Source organism: Cavia porcellus, unplaced genomic scaffold (assembly GCF_034190915.1).
Source record: "Cavia porcellus strain 051 isolate PalLab524CR breed Dunkin Hartley unplaced genomic scaffold, mCavPor4.1 scaffold_14, whole genome shotgun sequence".
Lineage (NCBI taxonomy): Eukaryota > Metazoa > Chordata > Mammalia > Rodentia > Caviidae > Cavia > Cavia porcellus.
Genome location: NW_026947497.1, coordinates 37,322,102 through 37,334,858, shown reverse-complemented (window position 1 = coordinate 37,334,858; position 12,757 = coordinate 37,322,102). Strand labels below are relative to the sequence as shown.

At 43.3% G+C, this 12,757-nt stretch overlaps 1 protein-coding gene across 3 annotated transcripts in view; it reads left to right on the top strand.

Moving 5' to 3' along the window:
* Mmaa (metabolism of cobalamin associated A) overlaps positions 1-12,757 on the top strand; it is a 25,277-nt gene extending 12,520 nt beyond the window's left edge. For 2 of the 3 annotated variants that reach the window (XM_063260816.1, XM_003476793.4), the window contains 5 exons: positions 863-985; positions 5,166-5,336; positions 9,459-9,544; positions 11,308-11,457; positions 12,443-12,757. In XM_063260816.1, coding sequence (XP_063116886.1) covers positions 919-985; positions 5,166-5,336; positions 9,459-9,544; positions 11,308-11,457; positions 12,443-12,730 — 762 coding nt within the window. In that variant the 5' untranslated portion in view covers positions 863-918 and the 3' untranslated portion in view covers positions 12,731-12,757. The remainder of the gene's footprint in view (positions 1-862; positions 986-5,165; positions 5,337-9,458; positions 9,545-11,307; positions 11,458-12,442) is intronic. The other variant, XM_013160357.2, reaches the window with a different exon arrangement.

Here is a 12,757-nt window from a genome sequence, read left to right as displayed (position 1 = left end):
TGAGAATTGTGGCATGGAGCAAAGTATGCCATATACTTTACTAAATGCCTGTGTTTTATACACTTTTTTATACACCTGCATGTGTCTTGTGCCATACGTTTTATGCCACACCCTGCTCTAAACATGTGAACATCAATTCATCTAATTCTTAAAAGAACTTATATGGAGAATGCTGAGGCACACAAAGAGGTTAAGTAATTTGGCTAAGATCATAGAGCTTGTAAGAGTTCCTGCGGAACTAGAACAGAAAGCTGCTGGCTGGCCCGAGGAATTTCCCTCTTACCTGTCACACTTGGCTCTCCTGGTAGGGCATGGTTCTGACTTTCTTACTGCAAATCTTTTTTTTGTCAGGATTTTGAAAAAAATCTGTATTAGGTGAGTCTTTGAGTTCAGAGTGAGATAAGTCAAAAAATGATCTTTTATAAATAGAAAATTACTTAATCACTGGGAATATTTAGAGTAATGAGTTGTTTTTCCAGTGGGCAGATAAAGTAGACAGAATTGGGGCAAGTGGGATAATTACACATCGTGATCAAAGTTGGTTAAATGTAAGAATTCGGCACATTAAAACATGTGAAGTGTGTCCAAAAAGGTCTGCATTGCAGCAAATAAAACACAACACATTTTGTAATTTTTAAAAGTGAACTTTGGTAAATATGATCTCAGAATCGTTTTCTTTCTGTCTCTCCATCACTCAGAAATTAAAGAGATGGGATTTTCATTTACTGCTTTAGGAGATGTCAAAATATATTGATGGTGATTTTAATAAGTTAGGGAAAGTAGAAGGTAGTTATTCAGTAAAACTGATCATAGTGCTGAGTTCATTCCTTCCATTAAATTAGAAGATCTCTTTTCATCATAGGGTTGTCTGGACCCCCTGGTGCTGGAAAATCAACATTTATAGAGTATTTTGGGAAGATGCTTACTGAGAGAGGGCACAAATTATCTGTGCTGGCTGTGGATCCTTCTTCTTGCACTAGTGGTGGTGAGTACCGCTGATTATTTTTTAATCGCAGGGCTGGTGGGTGTTCCATGTCACTGTTTAGTGGTAATTTGCACAGCTGGGTGAGTTGAGTTTGATCTTATTGAAAGAAGGGAGTTCTGCAGAGTGAGGTGAAATCTGCAGTGGACTCTGCAGAGGAGGTCAGCTTGTAGGTAGCTCAATGGGTAGAGAATGAGGAGAACAGGTTCCAGAAGCTAAAGATGATCAAAGACACATGTTCTGTGTCATTCAGAAACCGTTATATCTTTCTCATGTTGTAATATCTCTTCTCTTAGCTTTAAAAACCTTGCTGCTGTTTACAGCTGGTCACCTGTTTATACTATATGTCTAGTTAAACAGAAAGCTCTTAGAGGGACTGTGTAATATATTGCTATTCCCCCTACAGCACTTAACAGAATGCAATGTACACTGCAGTGTTTAGCAATTACTTACTGACTTGAGGTCGTGTAATCACTCAGGCTTAATTTGCAGCTCATCAGAGATAAAATGAATATCAACTTAGTTTCCCTAAGGATCGTTTAAAGAAAACATAAAGCATACTATATGAATACTCAGGTTTTTCTTCTCTTACCCTTCTGTATGATTTAAGCTTCTCATATTATGGTTATTCATTCACTTATCAAGTATTAAGTGCCTTCCATAGGTGAGGCATTATGCACAGAAGGTTCAGTGTTATAAATGATGAATAAGAAGACAGTGCTCTTGGCCTTATGGGCCTTTCCTTTTATGAGGGAGACAGAGGAGTAAACATGAGCATTTCAATGTAGCATGTGTTATGAAGCGAGGAAATACAGGGAGCTGTGTTTGGTTTGCTTACTGTGGCATTCCGCAGGGTGGAAACATATTTCATGGGCCTTAGGTCAATAGAGGTGGACAGAAATTATTCTTAGCATTCACTGAGAAATCCAGCTTGTAGCACTCAAACGTTTTTAATTCACTATAATAAATATGTTAACTAAATCAAATTTATACCCACAAAGTTCAAGCATAAATCCACGCCAAGGTGTTGTCTAATTTATTTACAGTTTACAAACTTTGTTAAAGGTAAATGCTTCCATGAAGGATTTTTAAAATGTGATCCCCATTTTTCACATAGGTAGGTGGAAAAGGCCTTTTCTCCTCTACCTACATGAAGGTTTAGAATATTTGCAATAGCTTGAGGAACAGTAGTGCCAGTATGATGTTGAAAATAGTCTGGATTAAAGTTGCCTACTGCATGATTCCTGATTTTTCTCAACCAGAAGTAAGAGCCTTTGTCTCAGTTTGAAAACTACATAGACTTTGAAAGAAAAAAAATGCACATGAAGGTAAATGGGACACTGTGAACATAAACCTTATTACAGTATTACACGTGTTTGAAAAACAGCACTGAACTGAAGTTTGAAGAGCATTGGGATTTTTTTTGAGGCCTCCCTAAGTGTCCGCAACTAAGTTTTGGATTCACTGGCAAAGACAATTATACGGGAGAGTAATTTCCTAATGTGTAGTTCAACATGATAGCGTCTATAGGATAATAATTTGACGAACAGCTGTAGCAGATTGTGGACTTCCACAGAGGTGACTTCATGCAGAAAATTACTTTTGTAAGAAGTTTTATGTTGAGTTGAAGTGCGAGGTCAGTGTGAGCTGTAGAACTGGAACTTGTGAGTAGATTCTAACTGGCACTCAGAGAAAAGAGGATACCTGTACAGAACTTTTCATCTTTAGCATCAGTTTTATTTGGGGAAAATAGTCCCTAAGGCAGAGTGAAAATAAATACTGAGCTACAATAGCACCACGCCTTCCCATGTAATTATATGGCTAAAGGAAAGAAGGAAAAGTTGGATTAGTTCCAGGGCTTTATTCTTCTGGAGTTTGCAGGTGTTGATGTTTGCTAAAATGCTGCAATAAAATAAAAACTATAGCCAGTTTCTTTCCATGGTATTAAATTGGATGCCTACTGTAAATACTTTTTTAGCATCCCATGTGCAATGCTTATGGAACAGAGTCCTACAGAGAGAAGAAAGAGACTGATTTTAAAGCACGATTTCTAAACACTGGTAAGAATAACATCTGGGCCAGCTATTTCTTTGCTGTAGATGCCTGTCCTGTCTATTGAAAGAGGCTCAGAAGCATCTCTGGCCTCTATCCAGTAGATGCCAGTGACACCCCAACCTCACTGGTGACAAGTAAATATATCTCTGAACATTGCCAGATTTCCTGGGAGGAGGAAGCAAATTTGTCCATGGTTGACTGTCATTGTGTGAAATAAATGAGACATTAGATATGAAATCCAAAAGTATATTGCATGAATAGTATTGCATCCATTCACATGACTCGCTTTGCATTTGGTGTTGGCTCCCAAATTGCTAATTAGTAAAGTATTGTGTTGTAGTCAGGGGTTGTGCAGAGAGCAATTAAATCAGGACATGGAGTTATAATATTATTATTATTATTTTTTTTTTTTTTTGGTACCGGGGATCGAACTCACGACCTCACACTTGCCAGGCAGGTGCTTATGCCATTGAGCTAAATCCCTGGCCCCTATAATATTATTTTTATGATGGTTACCCAGAGTTAACATAAAGAAATGCAGGAAATCTATCCACAACACTAAAGACATAGAATATTTAGCTTCGGGCCTGAATCCCATAGCAGTGTCCCACATGAGTCCAGATGAAGAACCAGAGCTCATGATAGTCCTCCCTCAAGTCCAAGTAGAGGTCTAGAGCCCACAAGAAGGACTCACGCCAGTCTCTTTTATGGATCCATGCTGGAAAGGCCCAAAGGTCAGCGGTGGAAGCTAGAAAGTCTATGCCAGAAAGGTGAAGGAGCTGTGCTGGCAGATTGAGGGTTCTATGCTAGAGCCAAGAAGTCACACTCACAACAAAGACTAGGGCTGTCGTAAAAAGCACCACAGCCATCCTCAGCGACAGGGAGACCCTGAGCTCCTCCGATGACAAGCACAGTCGAGTACATGCCAGGAAGCCAGCATGATGAGTTCATCCTGGAGACCAAGCGGCACACGTCTTCCCCTCTGGAGCCAGGAAGTAGTGCTCGATGTGAGGACCAGAGTTCCTCCAGGAGAACCAATGGCTCAAACAGCAACTCGTAGGAGAACCCACAATGCCTCAACGTACCTCAGTGCATTAAAGCCTGTCTTTCTCCACATCTCTGTTTATGCTGGCAACTTTCCTCAGATGAAACATCTATGCTCAGCACCATGCTGATGTAATATAGCTGGCGTTAAGTTGACCACCAGTTTTTAATCCATAACATATTAGAAGCAACAGACCAGGTGGAAGGGCAGCTTAAAAGTGTATTGTATAGCTTTTACTTAAGGCTGAGAAAATCTCATTTGTACAAACAAAAGAATGGGAAATGAAGAGTAGTAATAGAAATGGCAGGGATACCAAAGTTCTCTCCTGCCCTTCAGGATGCTGGCAGATTTCAGAGCAGTTTTTGTAATGTAGAAATTCACAGAGATGGGCATGGGATGAGAAACTTCCAGGAAGACCGTCTGAAGGAGTATGGACTTTAACTGATCTTTGTAAGACAATAAATTCTGTGTTTTAGTTATTAACAGGCTTCAAAGTAAACATTCTATTCTTAGTATACAATTACATTTGAATCTTACAATGATGAATCTTGCGTAACTGAAGAAAGGAGGGTTTCAAGGAGGGTAAGTGACCTCCCCAAGTTGAATAGGCAGGAATGGTGGAGCCAGGATGCCAACCGCAGACTTGACACTTAGAAAATTAGCAGTGAGAAAACAGAACACATGCCTCTAGTTTGAGAATGCAGAGGAAGAGCGGAAGCCACGCAGTAGTGCTAAGGTGGCAGTAAAGAGACCACGCTGGACGATCGGAGAATTGTTTTGGGACTGGTGGAAGGTACAGTTGGACAGGTCAGGTAGGGCTGGGTTATCAAGGCCTTCCGTGCTAGACTGAAGGACCTGGACTTCAATCTCTGGTAAGTGGGAAGCCTTTGTAGGTCTTAGGGGGCTTGGAATATTAAACAATTAATCTGATGTGACTAATGAGTTAGAGGGATGCTCAGTAATATGAAACACAGCTTGAGATTTTCAGGGGACTGTCATAGCGCATACCCCGTTGGAACTGGCTAACTGATAACTGGTCTTTACAACCACTGCATGATTACAGAATGTAATTGTGTGCTTCAGGGTCACTATTAGGAGATAAAACTCGAATGACTGAGTTATCAAGAGACATGAATGCATACATCAGGCCATCTCCTACCAGTGGGACTCTCGGAGGTGTGACAAGGACCACAAATGAAGCCATTCTGTTATGTGAAGGAGGGGGATATGACATCATTCTTATTGAAACTGTAGGTGAGTTTATTTTGTTTCACAAAATATGCAGTGGTAGTATAATGAATGCTGTAGAAAGACGAGTGACAGCGATTTTCATGTTGTTCATTCAGCGGACTTACTAGAGCTGTAATTAGATACAGGATATTTCCCCAGGTTCCCTGGGAAATACTGGTTTATAGGGTTCAGTTCCTAACATCAAAGAGCTTACTATTTAAAGGGTGAAAATAAGCTGTGTGGCTGGATAGCTGTTACAATAAAACGGTATTTTGTAGGTGGCAGAGTCTTGAGATCAGTAAGCATTCGGGTGAAGTATATAAGCGAAACATAATTCTTGTTTTGTGTTAGCACGTTTCCTATGTCTACAGTGTTTCCTAGGAAAACTAAGGTAGTTGGGCATCTTTTGATTATGTGACCTCGGTTTACGAACTCAATTTTTTCCACAATTCTCAGAAAATTCGTTCCATGATTCTGGTGGCAACTGAATGGCAAGGATACCACTGTATTTTATTCCATTCTTACATCCTTAGCACAAAACTACACACAACAAAGACACTGAAACAAAATTCCCAAAAATTTCATATTCGTGGGGAGAGATAGTCTGTTACACCTCTGTCTGATAAGTGTTCGTAATACAGCCTAACTCAGATCTGGGGCAGCGCATGCAGTTTGTAGAGGAGGTGACAGCGGAACTCCGTTTTGAAGGAAGAACTGGTGTTAAACCAAGTGTGAGGTCAGGGGCATCCGCAAAGACACAGAAGAGTGAGAAGCGGGACTCTGGTGCCGCTGGGGCGGGGGTCTGAGAGCACAGGGTGTGCGGGAGATGGGTTGGAGCAGTAGCCAGGCCCAGACCGGCGACGACCTTATGCACTGTGCCATTGGGGAGCCACTGCAGGATACAAAGGAGAGCGAGAAAGCAGGTCCCTACTTAGGAAGAGTCTCTGGCAATAGAAAATACAGTGATTAGAAGAAGAGCCAAAGGCAGACGAGCAGTTGGACGTGTGGAATGGAAGAAGAGACGGTGGGGGTCTGAGCCCAGAAGAGGAAATGGGAATGGAGAAGATGAGGCAGATTGAACGAAACCATTGAGGGCAAACAGCAGGACTTCATGTTGATGAGGTGTGAGGATGAGGGGTTAGCCGGGGATGTTGGCCAGTGCCTGTACTACACGCGCTCTAGGAGACCGAGGCAGGACGGTCATAAGTTTGAGCCCAGCACGGGTATCTGAGTGACTTAGAAGGGCTCTGGAGTGGGATATGGCCCCGTGCACAGGCCTGGCCTTCAGTCTCCCATGTTGCAAAAAGCACAGAGAGAAAGAAAGAAGGGACAGGGGGAAAGAGAGGAAAGAGAGAGTCCCATTGCAGATAATAGATACTGCTGTGGAAAGGGGATTGGACAGGGGGAAATGAAGAACTCAGTTATGAACATATTAAGTGTGAAGTATGTATTATGTGTCTAGTTGTGTCTTAAAAAAGAATTGAGGGGGAAAACTACAGATTTTCAGTTACCAATGTGATTCATAGTGTGGTACCTCAAAAATTTGGTCCAGGTCAACTGGGAAAAATCTGTACCAAAAAATGAGAGAGAGCTGCAATTATTTGCTAGAGATACCATGGTAAAACACTGTAGACTGGGTGGCTTAAACTACAGGAACTTACGTTCTCACAGTCTGGAAGTCCAGGATCAAGGTGCCAGCAGGAAGGCCTCCTTCTGAGACCATTTTCTTTGGTTTATAGATGGCTTCTCCTCACCATATCCTCCCAGGGACATTTCCTCTGGTGTCCCCCCCCTTTTCTTAGAAGTCCCCACTCCTATTAATTCTTTTTTTTGGTAGCAGGAATTGAACTCAGGACCTTGTGCTTTCCTGGCAGGCACTTACACCACTGAGCTGTATCCTGGCCTTCCTGTGGGGTCCTCTCTGAATCTTCTGATTTCTTTAGCAGCCCTGTCTCTAAACACAGTCACAGTGAAGATTAGGCTTTCAACAGAGGAACCACAGAGGCGGTGGCAGGCATAACCCAGCTCCAACGGAAGCCAGGAGATAGCTTTAGAAACTCTACCATTTAAAGTTGGGAGGAGCAAGAGTTTCCTGAGGCAAGTGGCACAGTAAAAGGAAAAATAGCATAAAAGTAAAGCGTGTGGCCTGGGGACTGTGGCTCAGTGGTGGAGCTCTGGCCTAGGCTGCTCAAGGCCTTCAGTTCCACGGCCAGCATGGCAATAAATAAAATAGTAGCTGAAACAACCGAAGCCATGTTACCTGGAAGTTATGTTTAGCTCAGAGAGGTTGCTTTCTTATAAGTAAAAAAAGGAAAAGAAAAAAGAAAAAAAATCTGCTTTTTCTGGTTTCTCTTCAAAGCACTTAGTTTTCATCCTCAGAGTTACTCACGATTAAAAGATAACTGATGAAGCCCTGACAGAAACATCGCTGTTTTGCTGGGCGAGGTGGAGCACTCCTGAAATGCCAGCACTCGAGAGGCTGAGGCAGGAGGAGCACCATGCATTGCAGGCCATCGCGGTCCATAGCGAGTCCATTGCCAGTATGAACTACATAGTAAGACCCTGTCTCAAACAGGCAAGCAAACCAATCAAAGCTCTGTTCTCAGTAGAAGGAAGGAAGGGGCTTTAGGGAAGCAGAAAGGACCAGACAGAAGAGGCGCCCTACCAGGGCAGTGGCCTTCTTTAAGGAGCGCCCATCTGATGACACACACACACACACACACACACACACACACTCTCTCTCTCTCACACCCCGCTGCTCATTGCCACCGAGAGGGGACCTTGCAAGCTCCGTCTTTCCCCATGCACTGATGCTCCTGATGAGGTAGGAGGAAGGAAATAGGGAAGATGGCGCCCGGCGCCTGGCCAGAGGGTGCAGGAGCCGAATTTAAGTGGTTTCAAAGTGAAGAGAAGTGGACTGAAAGAGCAGAAATTCCTTTTCTCCAGAAACATGACTATAAGGAGCAAGCGAGAAGGTGATGGTTGAAGGAACATGTGAGCTGGGTCTGGTTTGCCTCCAGATGAGGACGACTTGGACAGTGTATAGGGTGTGCTGAAGGATGAGCGCCCGAGCCACAGGAGGAGCAAGGGCGGGGAAGAGGAAGGAGCGCAAGCTTGGCCTTTTGCAGTCTTGGCCTGACTGTAGGCTGCGAGGGAGCAGGCGGGGTTCACGTGGGTACCGTGTGCTGAGGGGCAGGCGGAAGGCGAAGCGCTGCTTCCCTGAATGTCCTCCGTGAAGCAGGTGCCACTGGAAGCTGCCCGAGGACACTGCAGGGACGTGGCGCTTACTGAGAAGCAAGGGCCATGTGCCAAATGCAGAGACCAGGCCCTTAGAGGGATCCGTCACCCGCCGCCGAGTGACTTCTCATGCTTCGAGAGGAGAGGTCACGTGGTTGTGCTGGTCCTTCATGCGCTTTGCAGGGTGGGCCTAAGGATGGGAAAGGCAGAAAAGATAAAAGCGTTGGCAGAGTGGATTCGGATTACATTAGAGTCATAACATTCATAATGGTGAAAGGGAAGCCAAAGAGAGCTTTCAAAGTAAGGAGAGGCAGAGGTCTCAGACACTCATTCAGTGCAGGAGGAGGCCTGTGGTGAAAAGGCGGAGAAGACAGCTGGTTTGCTTGGAGGTGACACGGTGACATTTAATAAATTCTTCAGGGGAGGGGTACTTTGTATCTTCTAAAAAGTTCATGGAAAATTAGTCACCAAATTCCTTTGTTAATAAAATTTGGAGATGGAGCCTTTGAAGGTAATTAGGGTTAGATGACATAGTGACAGGGGCCCTCGTGATGACATCAGTGGGTTTCTAAGAAGAGAAGGAGACTCGGGCTGCCGTGCTTGCTTGGTTTCACCTCGTGATGCACTCACCACGTTACAGTGAAGGCTCTCACTAGATGCAGAGCAGAGCTGTGCCACGCTCTTAGACTTCCCGGTCTCCAGGACTGGGGCCAGAAGGAACTTTATAAATTACCTGCTTTCAGGTATTTTGCTGTAGCCACAGAAAATGGGCCGAGGCATGGGGTGTTTCAAGGGGTGAGCGTGTGACCCTGAGTATGAGTGGCTTGAGTAGAATGGAAATGACAGTGACATTGATGAGGTGGCATAACTGAATACTTTATAGAGTATAGTTGTGATTTAACATTTCAGGTGTGGGCCAGTCAGAGTTCACTGTCGCTGACATGGTTGACATGTTTGTTTTACTACTGCCACCAGCAGGAGGAGATGAGTTACAGGTAATTTTTGATTCCTCCCCCACCTCACCCACCGAATATAAAAGGTACAAAGTTCTAGTGTTGTGTTTTCATAAATTAAGTGAAAGCGGTGTGAAGAAACATCATTCACATTGGCTAACGTACCTGTGTCAAAGGCAGATTCTTTGTGTGCATTTTTGCTGACTTATAGTAGTAGTTATGACTTTGAACATATAACTTAATTTTTTCCATTAAGCAACTTGAATAAATGGATAGCTCAGGCCAACAGGCCACTGTTGCACGAGTGTTTATAGGATCCTTGGTTCAGGGTTCTGCGTCAGTGTTTTTAACTGGGATCACACCATCGTAGTGTATATGCTGTACAGTCAGATCCTTGCTTCCTCAGCAATGCAGCTCCAGGATTAACTTAAGGCAGACTTTGCAGGTGGAGGATGTAGTCTTCTGTAAGCTTCTCACTTCAGGCAGCAGCTGCGAGCTCCAGGACTGCCAACCAGCCGTGCCTCTGACCAGCTGGCTGTACATTTGAAGGCTCCTGCTGCCTGCCAGGCTCAATGAGTCAGTGGAACAACTCACAGCACTTGGGAAGGCGATGTATAATGATAGTCTTTTGAAAAAGGCTACAAATCAGGAGCAGCCCAATGAAGAGACCCCTAGAGGTCTAGGAGGGTTCCAAGTGCAAGCTTCTGTGCCTCCTCAGGACACATTTCCCTCTTGGAACACTGATGTGTCGCAACCAGGAAGCTCTCCTGGACTCTGCCCCAGTGCTGAGTGATCACAGGACATAGAATGGGTGTCATCCCAGGCCCCTACCATGGATAAGGAAGATGCTCCTAGCATTCAAGGAATTCCCCTCCCTCTTAGGAATTTCAAAGATAAGACAAACTATTATACAGATTTCCCATGCAGCTAGAGAGTTCTTAAAAATTGTGATAGCAGATTACAGAGGCTGGGATTTAGAAACATTATTAGAATTTAATAATTGAAGGTGCTATCTAAAATATTTGAAAAGAATTTCTAATCTTAGGTAGAGCAGTATAATTCCAAAATAAGATTCTATGTTTAGATTTTATCCTGTCTTACTGGTCTTTTCTGTGTAACATAATGTAAACCAAGAGATTGAGAGATTTTTAGCTACCAGACTATTTTTTGTTTTATTTTGTCTTTTTAAGACAGCATCTCACTATATAGCTCAGGGTGGGCTTAAACTCACTTTGTACCCCGGGTTGGTCTTAAACATACAGCAATCTGCCTGCCTCGGCCTCCCATATGCTCGGATTACAGGCATGTATCACCACGCCTGGCTCAAGCTGTTTTTCTTAAAATGCAAATTGAAAAGAATTTAAGGAAACTTGGGAAGACTTTGTTTCTGGAAATGCAGATGGCAGTCATATGTGTGTTTTCTTTTTAAGCGTCATAGTGATGGATGGGTATATTTTGCAGTGTAGAATTCATCATGAGACAAGATGAACTGTCTCCTGCCACTCAATCATGTCATGTCTTCATGATCTATTTACTCTAATTCTGAATGGATTTCACCATGTGAGTCTCTACATTTGGCAGAGCTGTTACAGATGGCTTCCATAACCCCAAGAGCTGGTGCATTTCAGTAATTTCTGTTAAATAATTGTGATTCCTGACACCTGAGGCTTAGGAAGATGCAGAAAAAGTTAACGAAGTGTATGGCTTTCAAAATTGTAGCATAAACTGATTGTCCCATTTTCATGTCAGTTGTGATTAAATGAAATGTTTGGGATAAATTCCCCTCTTCCCTTTTTGTCCTCCAGGGTATCAAAAGGGGTATAATTGAGATGGCAGACCTGGTAGCTATAACTAAGTCTGATGGCGACTTGATTGTGCCAGCTCGAAGGATACAGGCGGAGTATGTGAGTGCTCTGAAGTTACTTCGAAAGCGCTCAGGAGTCTGGAGACCAAAGGTTAGTTTGCCTTCCATTCTCCATTTGTCACCCTAAGGGGACTGTGGACATTAAGGGAGGGAATGTAAGTCCCAAGCTAGACATATAATCAATCTTTGCTTGCATGAGAAGATTATAGTTTTAAAAATATGACAAAGCCAGACTGTGTAGTCATGATTTTAAATATAATCTTTCAACCACTGGGTGTCAAGAACTAGAATGTGAGGTGATAGATTGGATTGCTTGAGGCTTGATCTGAGGCTTTTGAAAGGGATAGTAAATCCATCCTGAAAGGGAACTATCCTTAAAGATCATGGAGCAATGTGATTATCTATTTTGGACTAAGTATGAGAGAACTTGGTACTTCTATTTTCATTATGCTAGTTGGATGCTGTTTTACATGAGAGAGAGGGAGAGACAGAGATGGAGCCAGAGGAGCTTTGTCTGAAGGTGGACACTGGTTTTAAACAGTCAGCTGTAGTCCGAATAGTGCGTGGCTTATCTTCCTGTCAGCTTCCGTTTTCCCCATCACGTCATCTGTGTTGAGTCTGGAGCCCTCTTATACATGTAGGTTCTGGTGCTCGGCTCCTAGTACCTGCTGAATCAGGCACATTCGACAGAGGGAGTAGAGCTATTCTCTCAATTTAGCTTCAATTTTTGGCACTTAAGCCTCAGGGAAACCACCTCACATTGCCTTTCTCATCCTATGACTCGAAAGTCGTCCAGGATTCTTCTGACCATCTATGAGGAACCCTAAATTGAAATAAATCATCGAGCTGGAGAACTAGATCACAAGTCCATGTCTTATTTCTGCCGTGCACTTAGCGATGAGTGCATCACCTCATTCTACATGTAAGCGAATGTACTTTGACACAGCAGTTAGATCTCATTTATGTCTCCTGCTTCTTTATGTGATCTGTAAGAATTAATAGCAAATATCAGAGTCCCCAAGAAAATGTTTTCTATCATTTTCAGTATTACAGCTTTTGTTCTTTCTTTCCAATAGGTGGTTCGTATTTCTGCCAAAACTGGAGAGGGGATCACGGAAATGTGGGATAAAATGAAAGAATTCCAGGACCTAATGCTTGGCAGCGGGGAGCTGAATGCCAGGCGCCGGAAGCAGCAGAAAGTTTGGATGTGGAATGTCATTCAGGAAAATATGTTAGAGCACTTCAAGAGCCACCCCGTGGTCCGAGAGCAGATCCCACTTCTGGAGCAAAAGGTTCTCAGCGGGGCCCTGTCCCCAGGACTAGCGGCAGACTTGTTGTTGAAAGCTTTTAAAAGCAGAGACTAATAAAATTTATTCTACACAACTATTTTA